The sequence below is a fragment of the Lissotriton vulgaris genome, chromosome 8 (genome assembly GCF_964263255.1).
Source record: "Lissotriton vulgaris chromosome 8, aLisVul1.2, whole genome shotgun sequence".
Taxonomy (NCBI): domain Eukaryota; kingdom Metazoa; phylum Chordata; class Amphibia; order Caudata; family Salamandridae; genus Lissotriton; species Lissotriton vulgaris.
In genome coordinates, this window is record NC_141696.1 from 105,636,753 (window position 1) to 105,655,050 (window position 18,298).

General features: G+C 47.4%; 1 protein-coding gene across 2 annotated transcripts in view; it reads right to left on the bottom strand.

The window, feature by feature from the left end:
- Positions 1–18,298, bottom strand: part of NUP98 (nucleoporin 98 and 96 precursor) — a 944,939-nt gene that overhangs the window by 464,099 nt on the left and 462,542 nt on the right. For both annotated transcript variants that reach the window (XM_086933760.1, XM_086933759.1), the window contains exons 17-18: positions 5,612–5,725; positions 5,126–5,264 (exon numbers count right to left, since the gene is read on the bottom strand). In XM_086933760.1, the coding sequence (XP_086789886.1) occupies positions 5,126–5,264; positions 5,612–5,725 (253 nt within the window). The remainder of the gene's footprint in view (positions 1–5,125; positions 5,265–5,611; positions 5,726–18,298) is intronic.

The window sequence follows — 18,298 nt, forward strand, 5'->3', positions numbered from 1 at the left end:
ATCATGACACCTCATTCATTGAGTCCACCATGAACTACTCTCTAGAACAGCACACTCTAGAGAAAATGTAAGCCCCTCGATCCACAGATAATGTTTAGCCGAAAGTGGAACATGCAAAAGGGCGAGGGTCCAAATACACTCATACATCTACAACTGTGCCTGAAAAATACTCTGCATTTTAATACAGCAAATCAAATTTTAGAATTGAAATGAAATGCAGTGGAGGTACTTAAAGAGAACCGTGCATAAACAAAAACTATTAAGAATAGGCAAGGGGGTAATAAGGTGAAATAAGGTGAGCATATAACACTGAAGTTGATTCAAAGCATGGTGCGACACACTGTATTGCATAAGAATAAAGGGTGCAATCAAAGGGGGAAAAAAAAGGGCGGGAAAACAGTAAGTCGCTGCAAACTACTCGCTGTTAAAGAATAATCAAAGTTTGAATTCAGCCAGAGGCATTTCTCCTGGAGTTCCAAAGGCGGTGTCATCGTCTGGGGGGAGGGGGGGTTCCTATGGGGGGAGGGGGGGTTGTAGCACTGGGTGGAGGGTATGGGGGGGGGGTAAAAGTTAAAAAATCCTCATATATGGAAAAAGTTCATTTATACAAGGTTCTAGACGGGCAGAAAACAATAGCCGGGTCATGAGCAAGTTACACATTTTTAAAACCCTCTCATGGAACGTGAATGGGTTGGGGGAAATAAGGAAGCAGTCCCGGGTTTGTGAGTTTTTAAGGAATTCAGAAGCGCATCTTATAATGCTTCAGGAAACTCATTTAGAGGCAAATGCTTGTAGCACACACTTCAGGAAGTTGAGGTGGGGCCAGGAAATTATATGCTCTAGGCAGATGGGAACAACTAGGGGGGTTTCAATAATAATTCGGGCAAATTGTGGGATATGTCTGAAAAAATACGAAACAGATCAGACAGGAAGATGGTTGGTGGCAGCCATATCAATTTATAACATCCCTTACACGTTTGCAGTATATTATGGCCCCAACGACGATAACCCTGGCCCGCTATTCAAGTTAGCGGCAGCCTTACTAGAGACTACGGGCCCAGTAATCCTGGGGGGCGATTTTAATTTGGTTTTTGATCATACACTAGACAGAACCTCCAAAGCTAAGTATCACGCTCCCACTAAATCACTCTCTACCTTAGGCTGTATGATGAAAGACTTCAGTCTGTTAGATGTATGGAGGATGAAATCGGTTCCACCAGGTGGGTTTACATTTTACAGCAAAAAGTATAAACACTACTCAAGGATAGACCACTTCCTAACTGATCAACATCTTCTCTCAGACATCAGTTCCCTTTTGTTTATACCCGTCGGGATATCCGACCACGCAGTTTTGGAACTGGTTTTCCTATTAAGCTTGAGTCCCTTAAATACCAGATGGACGTTGGAAAGGACATTGTTGCTTAGTGATCAGGTAAAAAGAGAAGTAAGAGAAAAAACTATTGAATTCTTTGCAATTAATACAGGCTCCTCTACCCCTCAGGTTGTTTGGGAAACTTATAAGGCCTTTTTGACAGGGGTTTGGAGTTCTCTAATGGCGCACAAAAGAAAGGCTATAAAAAACAAAAGGCGGGAAGATATAGAGGCAATAACTAGCAAAGACTCTGAGCTACAAAGAGCCATCCTTTCAAATTCCGAGAGGGTCCCGGCATTAGAGAAGGAGCTTTCAGATCTACAACTTCAACTCAAAATCTGTGACGAGAAAATCATAAAAGAAAAAGGGGAGACCAGTAAATTAAAGAACTTTGAATATGGAGAAAAATGTGGGGCCCTTCTAGCATGGAAATCCAGAGAGGAAAGAAACAGGAACAACATTAAAGTCTTAACTCAGAGAGACAGGGGTCCCAATAGCGGAAGATGGAGGTATTAGAGAAGAAGCCAGGGGGTTTATGCAGAGTCTCTATACTGAGGACAAAAATCCAAAGCTAGAAGAGATAGAGACTTGGCTGTCCCAGAGAAATTTACCCCAAATTTCCGATCTAGATAGGAGGTATCTAGAAAGTGAGATCATGGAGGGAGAAGTATTAAATCAATTACAGAAAATGAAGAGGGGTAAAGCCGCAGGTTCAGAGGGGCTTCCGGCTGAGGTCTATTTAGAATATACGGAACTGCTGCCCGTCCTTACTACACTTTTCAACTGCTTACTATGCCAGGGTCACAGTACCCCCCCCTACATGGGCTGAAACTACAATAACGCTCATTGCAAAACCAAATAAAGACCTTAAGAAAATAGAATCCTACAGGCCAATTTCCCTTCTGAATTCAGATATGAAATTATACTCGGGGATTTTAGCGACCAGACTTGCTAAGATAATAAAATCTATAATCTACTCTGATCAAAGGGGTTTTATCCCGGGGAGACAACTAAACGAATTAACCTTTCAAGTGATAGGAGCTATAGACTACACTGAAGATAAAGGCCTTCCGTTAGCCTAGGTCACGATAGACGCGGCCAAGGCTTTCGATCAGGTCAATTGGAAATATCTCTGGGCCACAATGGCTGCGTTTGGATTCCCCCCAGTTTTTATAGAGGGTATTAAATCATTGTATCATAACCCATTGGCAAAAGTATTGGTTAACGGGGCCCTATCTGATTGGTTTGATATATCCAGAGGAACCCGGCAGGGCTGCCCCCTCTTTTGTTTGACATTTATATGGAGCCTTTTGTTTGTGGTATTAGAGAAGATAATGTAATTCAACCCTTTAGAATGGCAAACATGGAGCTAAAAACTGCCCTATATGCCGGCGACCTTTTATACACTTCTAATCATATAGAAGCTATACCCAGGCTATTTAATCTAGCTGAGGAATTTGGAAGGCTGTCAGGTTACCAGATAACCAAGGAGAAGACAGATAATGGGGTGGAATAATAATATTCCTATACAGGGGGTGAAACAAAAAATGCGATATCTAGGAATTTATTTAACTCAAGAATTAAAGAATATCCCGAAAATCAGTTGGCAGACTGTTGTAAAAGATATTATTAAAACATTAACTAGATGGGGTAGTCTACGATTAAATATATATGGACGAGTTACTCTTATTAAAATGTCTATACTCCCTAAGCTGACCTTTCTATACAATTCCATTCCTCTATCTTTCCCGTTGAAAGAAATCACGAACCTTCAGGGTAAGATCGGCTCTTTTATGTGGGCCTGTAAATCTCCCAGGATAGTCTGGAAAAAATTGAGGGGTTTAAAAATCGGGGGTCTGGCTTTACCAGACTTACTACTCTACTGCCATGCCTTTCATTTAAAAAATTTCAGGCTACTCGCTAACATACTAGATTCATCTTCACAGGGCTGATTATTCCAGGATTTATTACATGACTTACCAAATGGCCAAGAGTTCTTCTTATTTAAGTTTGGCGACCAGAAATTCTTTAAGAAAGTCCGTCTTAAGATTCTGCAGACTGCACTCAGAAATTGGGGGTTTATCCGGAAGGCTTTGGGAATTCCTTATTACCACACTTTGCTCCAATTTGGGATTCCCCGGGCACACCTGCATGTCTCCAGGACCAGCTTTCTCTGCCCTTGAGAATAGCTGGAGTACAGAAATGGGGGGACTTATGGGTGGACTCAGGTCTTATGGATTGGAACTCCCTGACGTCACTAACAAATGGGTCACTGACAAGATTCAAATTTTATCAATTATCTGCATGGTGGTCAAGTCAGACATTACAGCGGGAAACATACTGGAATTCTTGATGCAATTCATAGGGCGGGGGGCCTGGAATCGAGAAGTATCATTTTGGTATAAATTGCTTACAGATGTAAAAGATAATTTAGATCTTGAACTGACAAGCCTCTGGGGTAATACCATAGCTGAATATCCCGAAGAGTTCAGTAAAATTTGGTCAGATTCTTTCTCTTTATCCCAGAGATTAATTAAACCAGCTAATTTAAGGCGTAACCATTTGTTTACGGCTTATCGGGTGTATTGGACCCCGTCTAAATTGCATAAGATAACGCAGGAGAACTACCATTGCCCCTGTGTAAACTTACAGCAGCAGATGACATGCATGTATTCTTGGAATGCCCCGAGATTCAGGAGTACTGGAGGGCGATAGTTGGCTTCTTGGGTGAGGTCTTATCTACAACTATTTCCTGTACTCCTAGGCTAGTATTCTTTGGTTTACCCTGTGAGTATAATAACTTCTTTTCACAGTTTATTTTTTACGTGGTGATTATAGCCAGGAGGGAGATATGCAAAGAGTGGAAGTCAGTGGCCCCTCCTAGATTTGCAGATTGTTTAAAAAGCATAATGAAAGATTGTGACATGGACATGGCTGGTCGAGCTGAAAGCTCTGAGAATGTATGGTCAAAACTGGAGGCCTGGTCGAACAAGTAAACAGTCCGATGATTATGCCAGAGGTTGTGTCGGTCCTGTCCTTCCCAAGTCTGAGGTATTCCATCATAAGACAGGGGAGTTGGATAAGGAAACAACCCACCTCTGGGAGATCTCCGTTAGCCATATACTGACCCCGGGCGGTTTCAGAAATGTCAGTACAGAAGGCGACAGTGAGACCCATCTAGAGCATATAACATCTTGTGGCATATATGAGGACAAAAATGTTTTTTACAATAGGCAAGCTAAAAGCATTTCTGCATGAAGGAGTGGGCTAGAATTCCTCCCAGGTCAGGGGAGAAGCCGATGAACTTTTACAGGAAACGTTTACTTGAAGATGTTGGTGCCAAACTGAGATATGCACACTCCTAAATAAGGGGGCACACTTTTTCGACACAGTGCTACTGTATGCCAGCTAATATGTTTTTCTAAAGTATGAACGTGTTATTGGTCACAGGAGATTAGATTTAGCTACTGGACATACTTGGTGAGGACTAGATGAATGTCATGTGTATCAATGAGTAAAGCCAGTATCTTAACAGGGTGTCATTTTGGCAGATTACAGTAGTTCAAGATGGAAAAATTACACTGTTTAAGGCAGAAGAGGAGCGTCACAGTTACAAAAAATATCACGTAGGAACAGCTAAATACTAAAAGCAAGGAACATGGTTTACAAATTACTATTTCCCAAATCTGAGAAGACGGTACCTGTCTGAAACATTTAATTTGAGGTTATCATATGAATATATAAAAAGTATACCTATTTAACCCTTCTCCAATAGGAGGCTTCTTCTCATCATCCAGATAGACAATCACTTCTTTCCTACGAATGTGCACAATCTCATCAAGGTTCAGGTTTGTCAGATTAACCTCACCTTCAAAAAAGATGGATCCATACCCTGTGAAGCAAATAAACAGTCAAACCTACACAGGGTAAAGCAATGCAAACTTATGAACAAAATGTCACTATTTCTAACACTTAAATACCATGCAGGTAAACGTATTCCATTTGTGGAAAGATTCAAAATGAATAAAAAGTTGACGAATCTGCTTTACTGTGGTACTTCAAGAGCTCAATATTTAAAAGAAAAAATTGTTGCTGTAACAAACATGTATAAAAGATCATGCCAAGCAAATATAAAGAACCAGGGAGATAACAGCCAAGGACCTAAGGCTTTCCATGGCTTACCATAAGGAACTGCAAATTTGGCTTAAAAAGAGTAAACCGTATAGTAACCAGACTCACCTTTGCGCCCAATTGTAAAATTGTTAACTATGCACTCTCCACAATCATCCGTCATCTGTGCAAGCTCATCCATTGAAGGGATGGTATAATATCCCACCCTGGTCAGGATAATACCTGTGACAAAACAATTAGGTTATTACATGTCAGAAACCAATGCTACGCCCGCAAGAGTTGAAAAGTACCATTAGGCAACAGCGAATATATGCATATCCCGTACCACAAGTCATGTACAAGGACATCTACCCAACATATCACATTTTACAATTTGCTTATCATAACTAGCTGTTTTTTCTCAGTAACCAACAGTCTGAGTCTTTAAGGCTAGTTTGGGTGTAATCAGGGTGCTTAAAGGTACTGGGAAAGCCTTGTGAACAGGGACTGGTTATTACTGCGCAACTCACAAAAATGTCAAGACCCGTATTCTGGTCCTAGAATCTCTAGATTGAGCGATGGAGACTTACTCTTGGAGGGGGATGTGGGCTTGGAAGAATAGATAAAGTTAACACAGTCATTAATATCCAGTCACTTGTAATTAGTGTCAATGTCTCAGTAGAACAATAACATCTACACGAAAAGTCTTTACATTGCTGCAATCTAAAAAACAAAATAAAGCAGTACTGAATTCACACATTCTGGAGCCAGGGGGAACACCGGTTTCTTCAACTCAAATTCAACTAGGGTGTTTCAGGTGCAATGAGATCAGGAAGGAGTTGATGAGTGTTTCTGAGTTTAGTTCTTACTCATATATGCGCAAATGGTAGCTGCAAATGGGCAGATGCCAGAGTTGGAACTTGCTGTCCCGGTCATACTGAACAGAATACGATGATCACTGTCCAAGAGCTGGTGACCTATCTAAACAGGCACACGAAGGTTGTCCATAGATTCAGGTGACATCCAGAGCCGACAGGAGGATGCAAACTCATGACAAAAACTGCCATCAGGGTACTGCTCTGCAGACACCAGTGATGGTGCCTTTGCACATAGGAGGATCAGAGGATTTTCAGAAGCCGGAGTGCAAGATGGCCTACATGAGGTGAAGTGCAATGCATAGCCATGACAACTTAAAATAAGGTTATGGAGGTCAACAACACCCGAGGTGGCCTGCAGAAAGACTAGCTTTTCCCATGACAGTAGCCACCACAGCACTACTGAGGAAAACAGAGGTTAAAGGAGGAAGAAGTTATGTGGATGCGCTGAGAAGCGTTCACACCTCTGCAAAGGCTCTTTTTACTGCAACTGGACCTCAGCGCAATGACCAAAACAGTCAGTCCCCGTGGTTTTAAATTTAGGTTGCAGATGGTTTAAAGCACCCTTCACCCTAGCTTCTTGCTGGATCACTGCAACAGCAGACTTCATCTTATTGATCTACAGCATATACATTCCTATATCACTAGGACCTTTACAGCAACTGAGCTCACTGACGGTATTCCATAAGGAAACTCTTTCGCAAGAAAGTGCTTTGTATCCTCACAGGAAGACTGCCAGATTAAATAGAATCATGGCAGGTGCCACTAGAAAGCGACGCTGTATAGGAGGTAGAGGAGGAGCAATTCTACCTCCGGATTGATGAGGGCCTTGTAGATATAGATGCATCATTACAAAAAGCAGTATCTTTGGCCTTTCAACCCATGAGCATGCGGCTCATTATGATGGCAGTGAAAGATGATGGCACACCCCTGTGGCAGAAGGCTTTTACCTAATCACACTCAAGGTACCCAGATGGGTAAGGTAGGGACAAAACCATCACGGCCCCCTGCCTCACATGTGCCTGCCACAGATGCCTCTGAAAGGCTTAGACGAGCCTTACTTATGAACTACAATTTCCTAGACTGCCTTATGGGCAATGAAAATCCTTTAAACAACACAGAGGATGATGTTTACACCCTACAGAGGGAGGAACTCACAAATATCAGGGAAGATTCAAACAATCCAATTAAGATTCCGCAGTCTGGGGAGGAACCGGACCCTAGCAGACTCGGGAGACCAGAACACAGTCCCAAATACAGGGTCAAGAATGAACCTCGTAAATACCAGCAGGTGCAAAAGACCCCTCTGCTTGACAAGCAAGTTTGGGAAGTCTGGAGGCAGAATGCCCAAGACCATCCTTAGCAGAAGAAAAGTCTGCTTAACCACCACATTGGATTGCAAAATTACGACTTTCATTACAAAATTAATTAAAAAAAATAGAAGGGGAAAGACAGTTCTTGAAAATAGTGTACAGATAAACTCCTTCACAGAATGGGGTTACTAAAGAGGATCCTGGACATGCCAAAAAGGGACAGACATACTGGCAACCCTATATCTCCATGGGTCTTTCAGGAACTGTTTTAACTGCTTCTCTTCCTTTCCGCACAACAGATCGCATAGATTCAAATTAAACTAGGATCTGTCCAATCTGACCCCCAGAGACGATCAGGGTTTCTTGAGGTTCCACTCTTTCTCCCACTTTTTAATCTGTAATTCATTTAATCCCAAATTCTCCAACATCTCTTATCACATGTACAAAGATGATACAGAACACTAAATGAAAATATCCTCTCCTGCAGATGTCAAAACACTTAATGATAACTTGCTGAAAACCCAACACTGGCTTACCCTTAAACCATATTGTACTAAAGGCTCCTCCTAAGAGTACTAATCTGGATGCATTACGGCCTGACCATGCTAAACTGTTCTCCCTATGTTATTGACCTACAAATCTCCTTGGAATAATCCTAGATAAAAACTTAGACATGCAGGCCCACATCAGCACCACAACTGTAGGACGACTCTCTTCCTAATCAACTCCCAAAGAAAGATAACACTTTCCCTCCCCCTAGTAGACTTCAAGATGTCAGTTCAAGTCCTTGTAATCTCTAGACTGGAATATGGGAACGCAACCATCATTGTGCCGACCAAAACCAAGATCTCTCCACTCAAGTTTGCCCAAAATGCTGCAGCTCATCTCATCACAGAATCCAGAAAAGAGTAAAATAGCCTGTATGAAACACAAAGCACTTCTCCACAATACCCCAGCCTACATCTCTCAGAAACTTGAGTTCTCTGGGGGCAGTAAAACATCTCAAAGATCCTGCTCTCAGTTACTTAAGACCCCGAAATTCGAAAAGAAGAAAACCTACAAATGCTAAACATTTGAGCAGCATCACAAATTTGGAACACACTACCTCCAGTAATCAGGCTAATCCCCTCTACTGCCTCCTTCAAGAAAGTGGTGAAAGCCCTACTGTTAACGTCTTTTCTTCCATAACTGAGTCTCCCAGTACAATTGCAGGGCTGCCCTAGTGTCTCTTGTTATGGATCGGTCTTGTATTTGTATACTTGAATGCTTGTACAGAGCTCGGATACCCTTAGTCATGTTTGCACTTTATAAAACTAACAAAAAAGTTACTTACCTTCGGTAACGATAGATCTGTAAGAAACAGTAGTTAGTATTAGATTCCTTACCTTAGAATATCCCCAGGAATCAGATTGGATCCGGAAATTTTTGCGTAGCAGTACCCTTGCGCGTCGGTAGGCGTCGTCTGCGGCTCCCCGTCAGTCGTCGGCGCGGTGATGACGTCGGAGTACTTAGATGCCGCTGACGCCAATTCTTAGACATAGCTTTTCCGCGACAAAAACGCAGAGCCATGTTGAAAACCAACATTGGTGCCATTGACACTAGGGCCCTGAAAGGGGATGACCTTAACCCTAGATATCGGTTCGCAGAACGGGGAGGATGGGTGGGGCGGTAAGGAATCTAATACTAACTACTGTTTCTTACAGATATATTGTTACCGAAGGTAAGTAACTTGTTCATCTGAAAGAAACCGGTTAGTATTAGATTCCTTACTTTAGAATAGATACCCCAGCAATACCAACCCGGGTGGTGGGTCTGCGAACCAATAATCACACCAGAAAGTCCTGGAGGACGGAACGGCCAAAGAAGCCATCCCTCCGGACTTGACTGTCCAGGCAGTAGTGTCTAGCTGCCTGACAAATGTCCTGCAAGGGGACTCCCCGACCCAGGGCAGTAGTAGCCGCCGTGGCCCGAGTGGAATGGGCCATCAGCCCAACAGGAGGTTCCTTCTTAGCCAAGGAGTAGCATGCCTTGATACACAACACGACCCACCGAGAGATGGTCCGCTTGTGTACTGCCCGTCCCTTCTTAGCGCCCACGTAACCAACAAAGAGTTGGTCATCCACCCAGAACTGGCGAGTGCGATCGAGATAAAACGAGAGCGCACGTTTTGGGTCCAGACGGTGGAGCCGCTCTTCCTCTTTTGAGGGATGCGGAGGCAGAAAGAAGGTGGGCAAGGTGATGGACTGCCCGATGTGGAAGGCTGTGACAACCTTGGGCAGGAAAGAGGGTCTAGTCTGCAACACAACCTTGTCCTGATGGACAGAAAGGAATGGAGGTTTGGAGGAAAGAGCCTGGAGCTCACTCACTCTCCTGGCAGAGGTGATGGCAACCAGGAAAGCAGTCTTCAGAGTAAGAAGGCGGAGAGGACAGTTGTGAAGTGGCTCAAAGGGAACGCACATCAGATAAGAAAGAACCAGGTTCAAGTCCCACTGAGGCATCACGAATGGAACAGGTGTAAACGGGTGTGTGATGCCCTTCAGAAAACGAGTTACAATAGGGGACTTGAACAAAGATGGTTGATCAGGCAGCCTTAGAAAGGCTGAAAGGGCAGAAAGGTAGCCCTTGATAGGGCCCAGAGCAGAGCCCTGATGGGCAAGTAAAAGAAGGAAGAGAAGAACCTCAGAAAGAGGGGCAGAGAGGATCCACAGCCTTTGCTGTGCACCATGCCACAAATCTGTTCCACCTGCAGGTGTATACCGACTTAGTGGAGGGCCTCCTGGCCGCCAGAATGATATTACAGACTTCAGGAGGCAAGTCAAATGGCCTCAACTGTCGCCGCTCAATCTCCAAGCATGGAGGTGGAGACTGGACAGGTTTGGGTGGAGGACCGACCCCTGCTGCTGCGACAGAAGGTCCTCCTGAAGAGGCAACCGAACCGGGGGATCGACTGACATACTGAGTAGCTCGGGATACCAGTACCTTCGTGCCCAGTCCGGAGCCACAAGGATGACTTGGGCCCGGTCGAGTTTGATCTTCTTCAGCACTCTGGGCAGAAGTGGTATAGGCGGAAAGGCGTCCAACAGACCGCAACTCCACTCGCGACGAAAAGCATCTCCGAGCGAGTGCCGCCTTGGAAATTCCAACGTGCAGAACTGATGACATTGCGCGTTCTCTTCGGTGGCGAATAGATCTAACCAAGGCTCTCCCCACTGCAGAAAGAGACCTTGCACCACGTCCGAGTTCAGACGCCATTCGTGATCCATCATGCACCCGCGGCTGAGTTCGTCCGCCCTGGCGTTCAGAGAACCTGCCAGGTGTTGAATCACCGGGGTCACGCCCTGATGTTCCAGCCACTGCCAGAGGTGCAGAGCCTCCTGGCAGAGGGCCCATGACCCCACCCCCCCCCCGTTTGTTGCAGTACCACATGGCGGTGGTGTTGTCCGTGAACACCTGCACTACACTCCCCCGGACAGAGGGGAGGAATGCCTTCAGTGCAAGAATAATCACCCGCAGCTCCATAAGGTTGATATGGAGCCAGGACTCCCCCAGAGACCAGAGGCCTCTGATCTCCGCCTCTCCCATGTGGCCTCCCCAGCCCTGGAGGGACGCCTTCGTCACAACTACGTGCTCCGGTTGGGGAAGGGAGAGGGATCTGCCGCTGACCCAATCGCGGTCCGTGAGCCACCACTGCAGCTGTCTCGCAGTGCCCTCCGAGATCAAGACATGGTCGGACAGGTTGCCCTGATGCTGGGCCCACTGAAACTTCAGGTCCCACTGCAGAGCCCACATCCGCCAACGGGCGTGATGCACCAGAAGGATGCAGGAAGCCATCAGACCCAGAAGCCGCACCGTCAACCTGACCGAGACTCAGGATAAAGGCTGAAAGATCGTATTCAGAGCCTGAATATCCCGAACCCGCTACTCGGGGGATAAACACGAAACTGCGCCGAGTCGAGAACTGCTCCGATGAAGAGGAGCTTTTGAGTGGGACACAGGTGTGACTTCGGCACACTGATGGAGAACCCCAGCAGGTGCAGGAGGTCTGCCATCGTCTGGAGGTGGCCGACGACTGTCTGGGGCGAGCCCGCCTTCAACAACCAGTCGAGGTAGGGGAAGACTGAAAACCCTAACCTGCGCAGATGAGCTGTGACCACCGCCATCACTTTCGTGAACACCCGTGGGGCGCTGGTAAGTCCGTGAACCGCAGGTAGCGCCGGCAGGACGGGGATGTGGAAATAAGCGTCCTGCAAGTCCAACGCTACCATCCAGTCTCCTGGGTCCAGGGCAGCTTAGACCTGAGCCAGAGTCAGCATTTTGAACTTCTCCTTCCGGAGGAAGCCGTTGACATTCCATAGGTCCAAGATAGGGCGTAGGACCCCTTTGCCCTTCTTGGGTACCAAGAAGTAGCGGGAGTAGCAACCACACTCTACTTTTGGCCGAGGAACGCGCTTGATGGCCCCCTTGGCCAAGAGGGCCGTAACTTCCTCCTGTAGAAGCAGCAAATGATCCAGATATGCGGTGGAATTTCGGTGGCATGGCTGGAGGAGTCGTCTCGAAGGGGAGGGAGTAGCCCCTTCGGGCGATTTGCAGCACCCACCTGTCCGATGTGACAGTGCGCCAGTGGGAGTGGTGATGGCGAACCCTGCCCCCCACTGGCGTCACTTGGGCCTGAAAGCACGGACTAGGAAGGTTTTGAGGCGGATGCTGCGGGGGAAGGTGTGGACTGGCCTCGCCGTTGTCCCCGACCGCCTCCACGGCGGTTTGCACGCCTGCCACCGCGGTGGTTGTTGGTCTGCGGTGGGTGGCTAGGTGCCCCTTCCTTGGCCACGAAAGGAGCAAAAGGCACCCATTTGCTGGCATGGGGCCGAGAGCCGAGAGGCATTGGTCGTAGCCCTGAAGTCCTTAAAGCACTCAAGCGCATGGTCTGCCTTGTCGCCGAAAAGGCGACTGCCATCAAACGGCATGTCCATGAGGGTATTCTGGACACCCACAGAAAAGTTGGTGGACCTCAACCAGGCGTTGCGACGAATCGCCAGCGTCGTTGCCATCGCTCTGCCCAGAGAGTTGGTGGTATCCAGCCCACACTGGATGGAAAAACGTGCCTCATCTCGACCCTCCGCAAGGGCATGGGCGAGTTTAGCCTTAACCTCTGCCGGGCATTGTGGCAGCACGTCCGCGACCGTGTCCCACAGGGAGTGGGTGTAGCGGCCCAAGAGGCATGCGGTGTTGGAAGACCGCAGTCCCAAACTCAGGGAGGAGAATACCTTCTTGCCGTATTGCTCATACCTCTTGGATTCCCGATCAGGCGGAGCTGACGGGAATGCGGTCTGGGAGTTAGAGGCCTGGATGACCAGGCTCTCTGGGGTGGGGTGGGTGGACAGGAAAGAAGGGTCGCCCGGGGCCGGGCATCTGGCCACGTTCCTATCTACAGGCTGTCCTGTAGCGGGCCTGGACCAAGTGCTCAAAAGAACTTCAGTTAAGGCCTCATTAAACGGCAGCAGAGGCTCAGCCGAGCTTGACTGCGGTTTAAGGAGGAGGTTAGTCCTCACGGCCGCGACAGGGAGCTCAAGGGCCAAGGCCTTGGCCGCCCGCGTAAACACCACACTGAAGGATGCCCCCTCCTCCGTAGCCACGGTAGGAGGTGAGACAAAACCAGTGTCTGGCGAAGTGTCCAGACCACTGGCATCCCCAAGACCTGTCTAGTCCTCCTGGGACTGACTCACGTGCCAGAGGGTCCTCAGACCCCTCCCAATACTCCTCATCACCCATCCCCTGATAATCAGGGTTGTCAAATGATGGGGTCGGTTCATTGAAGTAAAACTCCCTAAGCACCGTCGGGAGCGGCGCCGGAACCGGGTCGAAGGAGGCATCGGGGACGGCACCGCCCGAGGACAGCACGGGAGGTGACACCTGAGGGACCGGCGCCGGTGAGGTCGTCAGGTCGACCGGCGACGATCCGGATCCAGAAGCGGATCCAGTGGGGCCCTGCGGCTCCGGGCCTGAAGGCGCCAGCGGCGTCGGGGCGGAAGCACCCGACCCGCTAGGGCCCCCAGACAGGTCCGCTGGGCCCGGAGGTGCCACGGAGCCCGCTGGAGGAGTGAGGGACCTCATGGCCATGAGGAAACGCTCGACCTCCTCCGGCGTCGCTTGCTGGCCAGGGACCGGAGGGTATGGGGCAGATCACGACGCCCGCGCCTCCAACAGAGCCGCGTGGGCGGTGTCACCCGAATCCCTGGCCGCGTCACGCGACCGTCGGGGAGAGTCAGAAGAGCAATGACGTTTCTTCGACTTCTTGTGCTTACCTGAAGACTTCGAGCCTGAGGAGTGATGGTGACTCCCGGAGCTATGATGGCTCCGACCCCGCAACCTGTCCCTCGACCTCCGTCCGGACCAGGACCTCTCGCGGCGCGGGCCGACTGCCGGAGTTCGAGCCGCTTGCGGGACCGCTCCCGCCTAGCTTTCGAAGTCAAGGCCCGGCAGTCGGAGCAGGTCTAGTCGTCGTGATCGACGCCGAGACAGTGGAGGCACCGGCGGTGAGGGTCGGTGACCGACAGTCGGTCGCAGTCCTCACAGGGTTTAAAACCTGGCATCCCTACCGGCACCGTTCGGAGTCAAAGACTCGAAAAAGGATCAAAAGAGATCACAAAAAAGTTTAGTCAAAAGTGACTAAGGTACCACTTTTTCCGGATCTGCGCTGCTGGCGAGGAAAAAAGAAGAAGAACTGATGTCAGTGCGCGGAGGTGGTGTCTAAGTACTCCGACTACGTCATCACGACGCAGACGACGGACCCGCAGACAACGACTACAGACGCGCAAGGGTACTGCTAAGCAAAAATTTCCAGATCCAGTCTGATGCCTGGGGATATTCTAAGGTAAAGAATTTAATACTAACCTGGTTCTTTCAGATTAATTATCACGAGATGTCCTATTGGGACGAGCACAACATGCAGCCTGTGTCTTAGGAAACGCATATTCACTTTTACCTGCTCAAAGAAGCAAGTCCCTACTGAATAAAATCAACCCAAAGTTGGGCAAGCTGGTGACCACAGAGGGAGGAGCAGTGGCTGAAAGTGGTCTCTTTAAAGTCACTTTTGTTAAAGCATTTAGAAAATTTATCACAACCTTCTCTTCTCTGGACAAGGCCAAAAGTCTATGCAGCAAGTTCTTAGTCAGAAGGTTTATGAAAGTGCTGGTAGAATTCCAGCACTAAACAATATTCTCCCTCGTCTCATTTCTGTACAAACTACCAGTTCCTTATCCGATTCATGGACACTCAGGCCACCCATTGTTAGTATACATTATTTTATGTCATTCATTCTCATTTTCATTTTTTAGATTGATTGTTTTTTTATGGATTTCGTATTATAATTTTCTGTATGTTTGTAAAAGCTCTTCTAATTTTATTGCTAGCAATGGATCATATTCTTCCAATTCATTTTGTCTTGTGTAATGTCACCAATTTACAAACGTTCATGTATTATACCCAGTTTCATTTCTAAGAATGCTTATACACAACTGGAGGAAGATAATGTGGGATGCTTCAGACCACAACAGAGTTTCAGCTAGAATTCTATTGACTCCCAAGACAAAAGAACAGGCCCAATTCCCCGTTTTTCTCATAAACAAATACATTGCTTATAGACCAGAAAGTAAAGGCCCTCATTGAAAAAAGGGGCAGGGGCACCAACAATTTTGCATCCAAAGGGATTCTTAAGCAACCTCTTTCTAGAGGAGAAAAATGAGGAATTGCATCACACTGTATTTTTTATTTTTTTTGCTGAGTGTTATATAGCGCAAACTTGACCCGAATCTGGAATCAGAGCGCTTTACATAGCACCAGTTACGTTACATGAGAACACACGTTCATTTTCTTTTTGTTAGGCACGGGGAGATTAAGTGATTTGCCTAGAATCACAGGATGTTGAGCGTCGTTACAGAGACTCAAACCCAGATCCCCAGGTCAGAGGTCGAGCGCCCTAGCAGTTAGGCCAACTCCTCTCCTAATCAACTTGGAGTACAACAAATGGCTGGTTTACCGCAAATTTAAGATGAAAGGGATACACCACCTCAGGCATATTATCGTACCAAACAATTGGATGGTAAAGGCTGGACCTGAAGGATGCAATTAACTGCTTGGAGGAATTTGGAGCTTTCAGGAATGGGGCATAGGACACTGCATTCTTTAGAGAATTCACTGTCCAGTTTACTTTCTTTGGCATAATTTTGAAAGCAAAGTCTGTGAGCGGTCTGAATGGACCGACAGTCCTTCACAAACCTCCTAATACCTGGTCAAGCCAAGGAATGCCCTGACTGAGGTCTGGGTTGTTGGGGAGCTACCCAGGCCATAATTGTATGGATCTTGAGTTGGAGTGGCTGAACATGCCCTTAACCTACCAGGTGGCCCAGGTACACAGCCATTACCTGCCCTAGCTGGTACTTACTTGCCTTGATAGTGAGGCCTGCACTTCTCAAAGCCTCTAGGACCTTGCCAAAGTGGCTCAGGTGATCATGCCAGGTGGAGCTGTAGACTGCAATATCATCAAGATAAGCTGCACTAAAGGATTCCCGCCCAGCAAGGACTTTGTTCACCAACCGTTGGAAGGTGGCAGGGGCAATTTTTTAACCCAAAGGGTATGTTCACCAACCGTTGGAAGGTGGCAGGGGCAATTTTTTAACCCAAAGGGTATCACAGTAAACGAAATGCCCATTTGGGATGGAGAATGCAGATTTTTCTTTTGCTCCAGGGGTCAGACCTACCTGCCAGTCCTCAGATGTGAGCTCAAGCTAAAAGCTACGGAGATATTTGGCTACACCTAACCCATCAATCAGTTCATCTGCTCTAGGGAATGGGTGTGCATTAGTTTTTGGCACAGAATTGAGGCCCCTACAGTCCACATAAAACCTTTCTTTCTTTTCACTGTGGAGCGAGGTTTGGGGACCAAGTCAACTGGACTGGCCCAGGGGCTCTCTGAGAGTTCACGGACACCCAATTTCAGCATCTATCTTACTTCAGCTTGAATGTACTCTCTGACATTATCAGACTGCCTGTAAACTTTGCTTTAGACAGGTAGGATGTCACCAGTGTCCACATCCTACCTACCTGTCAGGTAGTCTGACAAGGGGGTCAGAGAGAAGAGCTCAGCATACTGATTTACTGATTTAGGACTAGCCTGCAGTCAGCTTGGTTGGTGAGGGTGTCTAAAAAGACCACTCCATCAACAGACCCATTTTGTAGATTGATGGAAAGGAGATTAGTGAGAGGTTCACTATTTCCGGTCAATTATCAGTGATCATGAGCAAGGTCATGTCAGCTGTCATAATAGGGCTTCATGCGATAGACATGAATCACGCTTTTAGGGTGTTTGATACTGCCAAGGTACACCAGATAGGTGAACTCCCCTTTTCTTTCAAAGAGAGGCTAGGGCCCACTAGACTTATCTTGGAGTGCACTAGGGGATATAGGCTCAAATTCTCATACCTTCTGGCCCGGTTTCAATTCTACCAGAGGAGCATTTTGGTCACACCACTGCTTTTTGAAGCTCTTGGCTGGCCTGAAGGTGTTGGCTTGCTTTCTACATGTATTCAGCCATCCTGAAACGAAGGCCAAGCACATAGGCCTCTGTCTGGTTTTGGCTCTTTGAGAGGTTTTTTCCCCAACCTTCTCTTACAACACTCAGAGGACCTCTAACCAGGTGCCCAAACAAAAGTTCAAAGGATGAAAACCGCAATACCTTTAGTGGCACTTCCCTGTAGGCAAAAGGCAGCATCTCCGGCTGAGTTTTTGAGTCATGCCTTTCAAAGTGTGGTTGAATCTCTCCACCAGGTCATTGGTTTGTGGGTGATAAGGAGTGGTGAACCTGTAGCTCACTACACTCCTCCCACATGGGTTTTAAGTATGCAGACATGAAGTTTGTACCTCTATCTGATACTACCTCCATCGGAAAATCCACCCTGGCAGAGACACCAAGTTGGGCTTTTGCCGGCAGTGGTGGACCTTAGCAGAATAGCTTCAGGGTACCTGGTGGCATGATCCACTACCACCAGAATGTATTTGTTCCTTGGGCTGTTGGACGGTGCAGGGGCCAAACAATGTTGAGCCCGAACCCTTTCAAAGGCTACCTCAACCACTGGAAGTGGAATTAAGGGGGCCTTCCACGGCCAGATCCCCAATAACTATAGAACACGTCCCTGAAGCGAAAAGCGTTTCTGAAGGGACTTTCGCTTGCAAGAAACAGCGGAGGCAATGGAAACAGGGCTGATGGTATCCATTAAGCAGGGGCCCGCAGGAACAGAGCGACGAGGACCTACATGCCGGGTAGCAGTGAAAATGGAAGTATCTCGCGGGCCACTAATAGTGAAGCGAGCCAGCACGACTATTGAAAGGGAGACAAGCTCTTTAATAAAGAGGGGAGACCACAGGTACGGGAAAGGAGCAAGACACTTTAGTGAAAGGGCGTAGGAGACAGCAAGGCTCATGAACTACTGGGGAGAGAAGACCCCGGAGGAACTGGAAAAGAGTGACAGCAACATTGTAAATAAAAATAAATAAGTAAACATGCGCGGCCGAGCCGGACTAATTAAATAATCAAGCGCGGCCGAGGCGGACCGCACAGAAAATAAAAGCACACC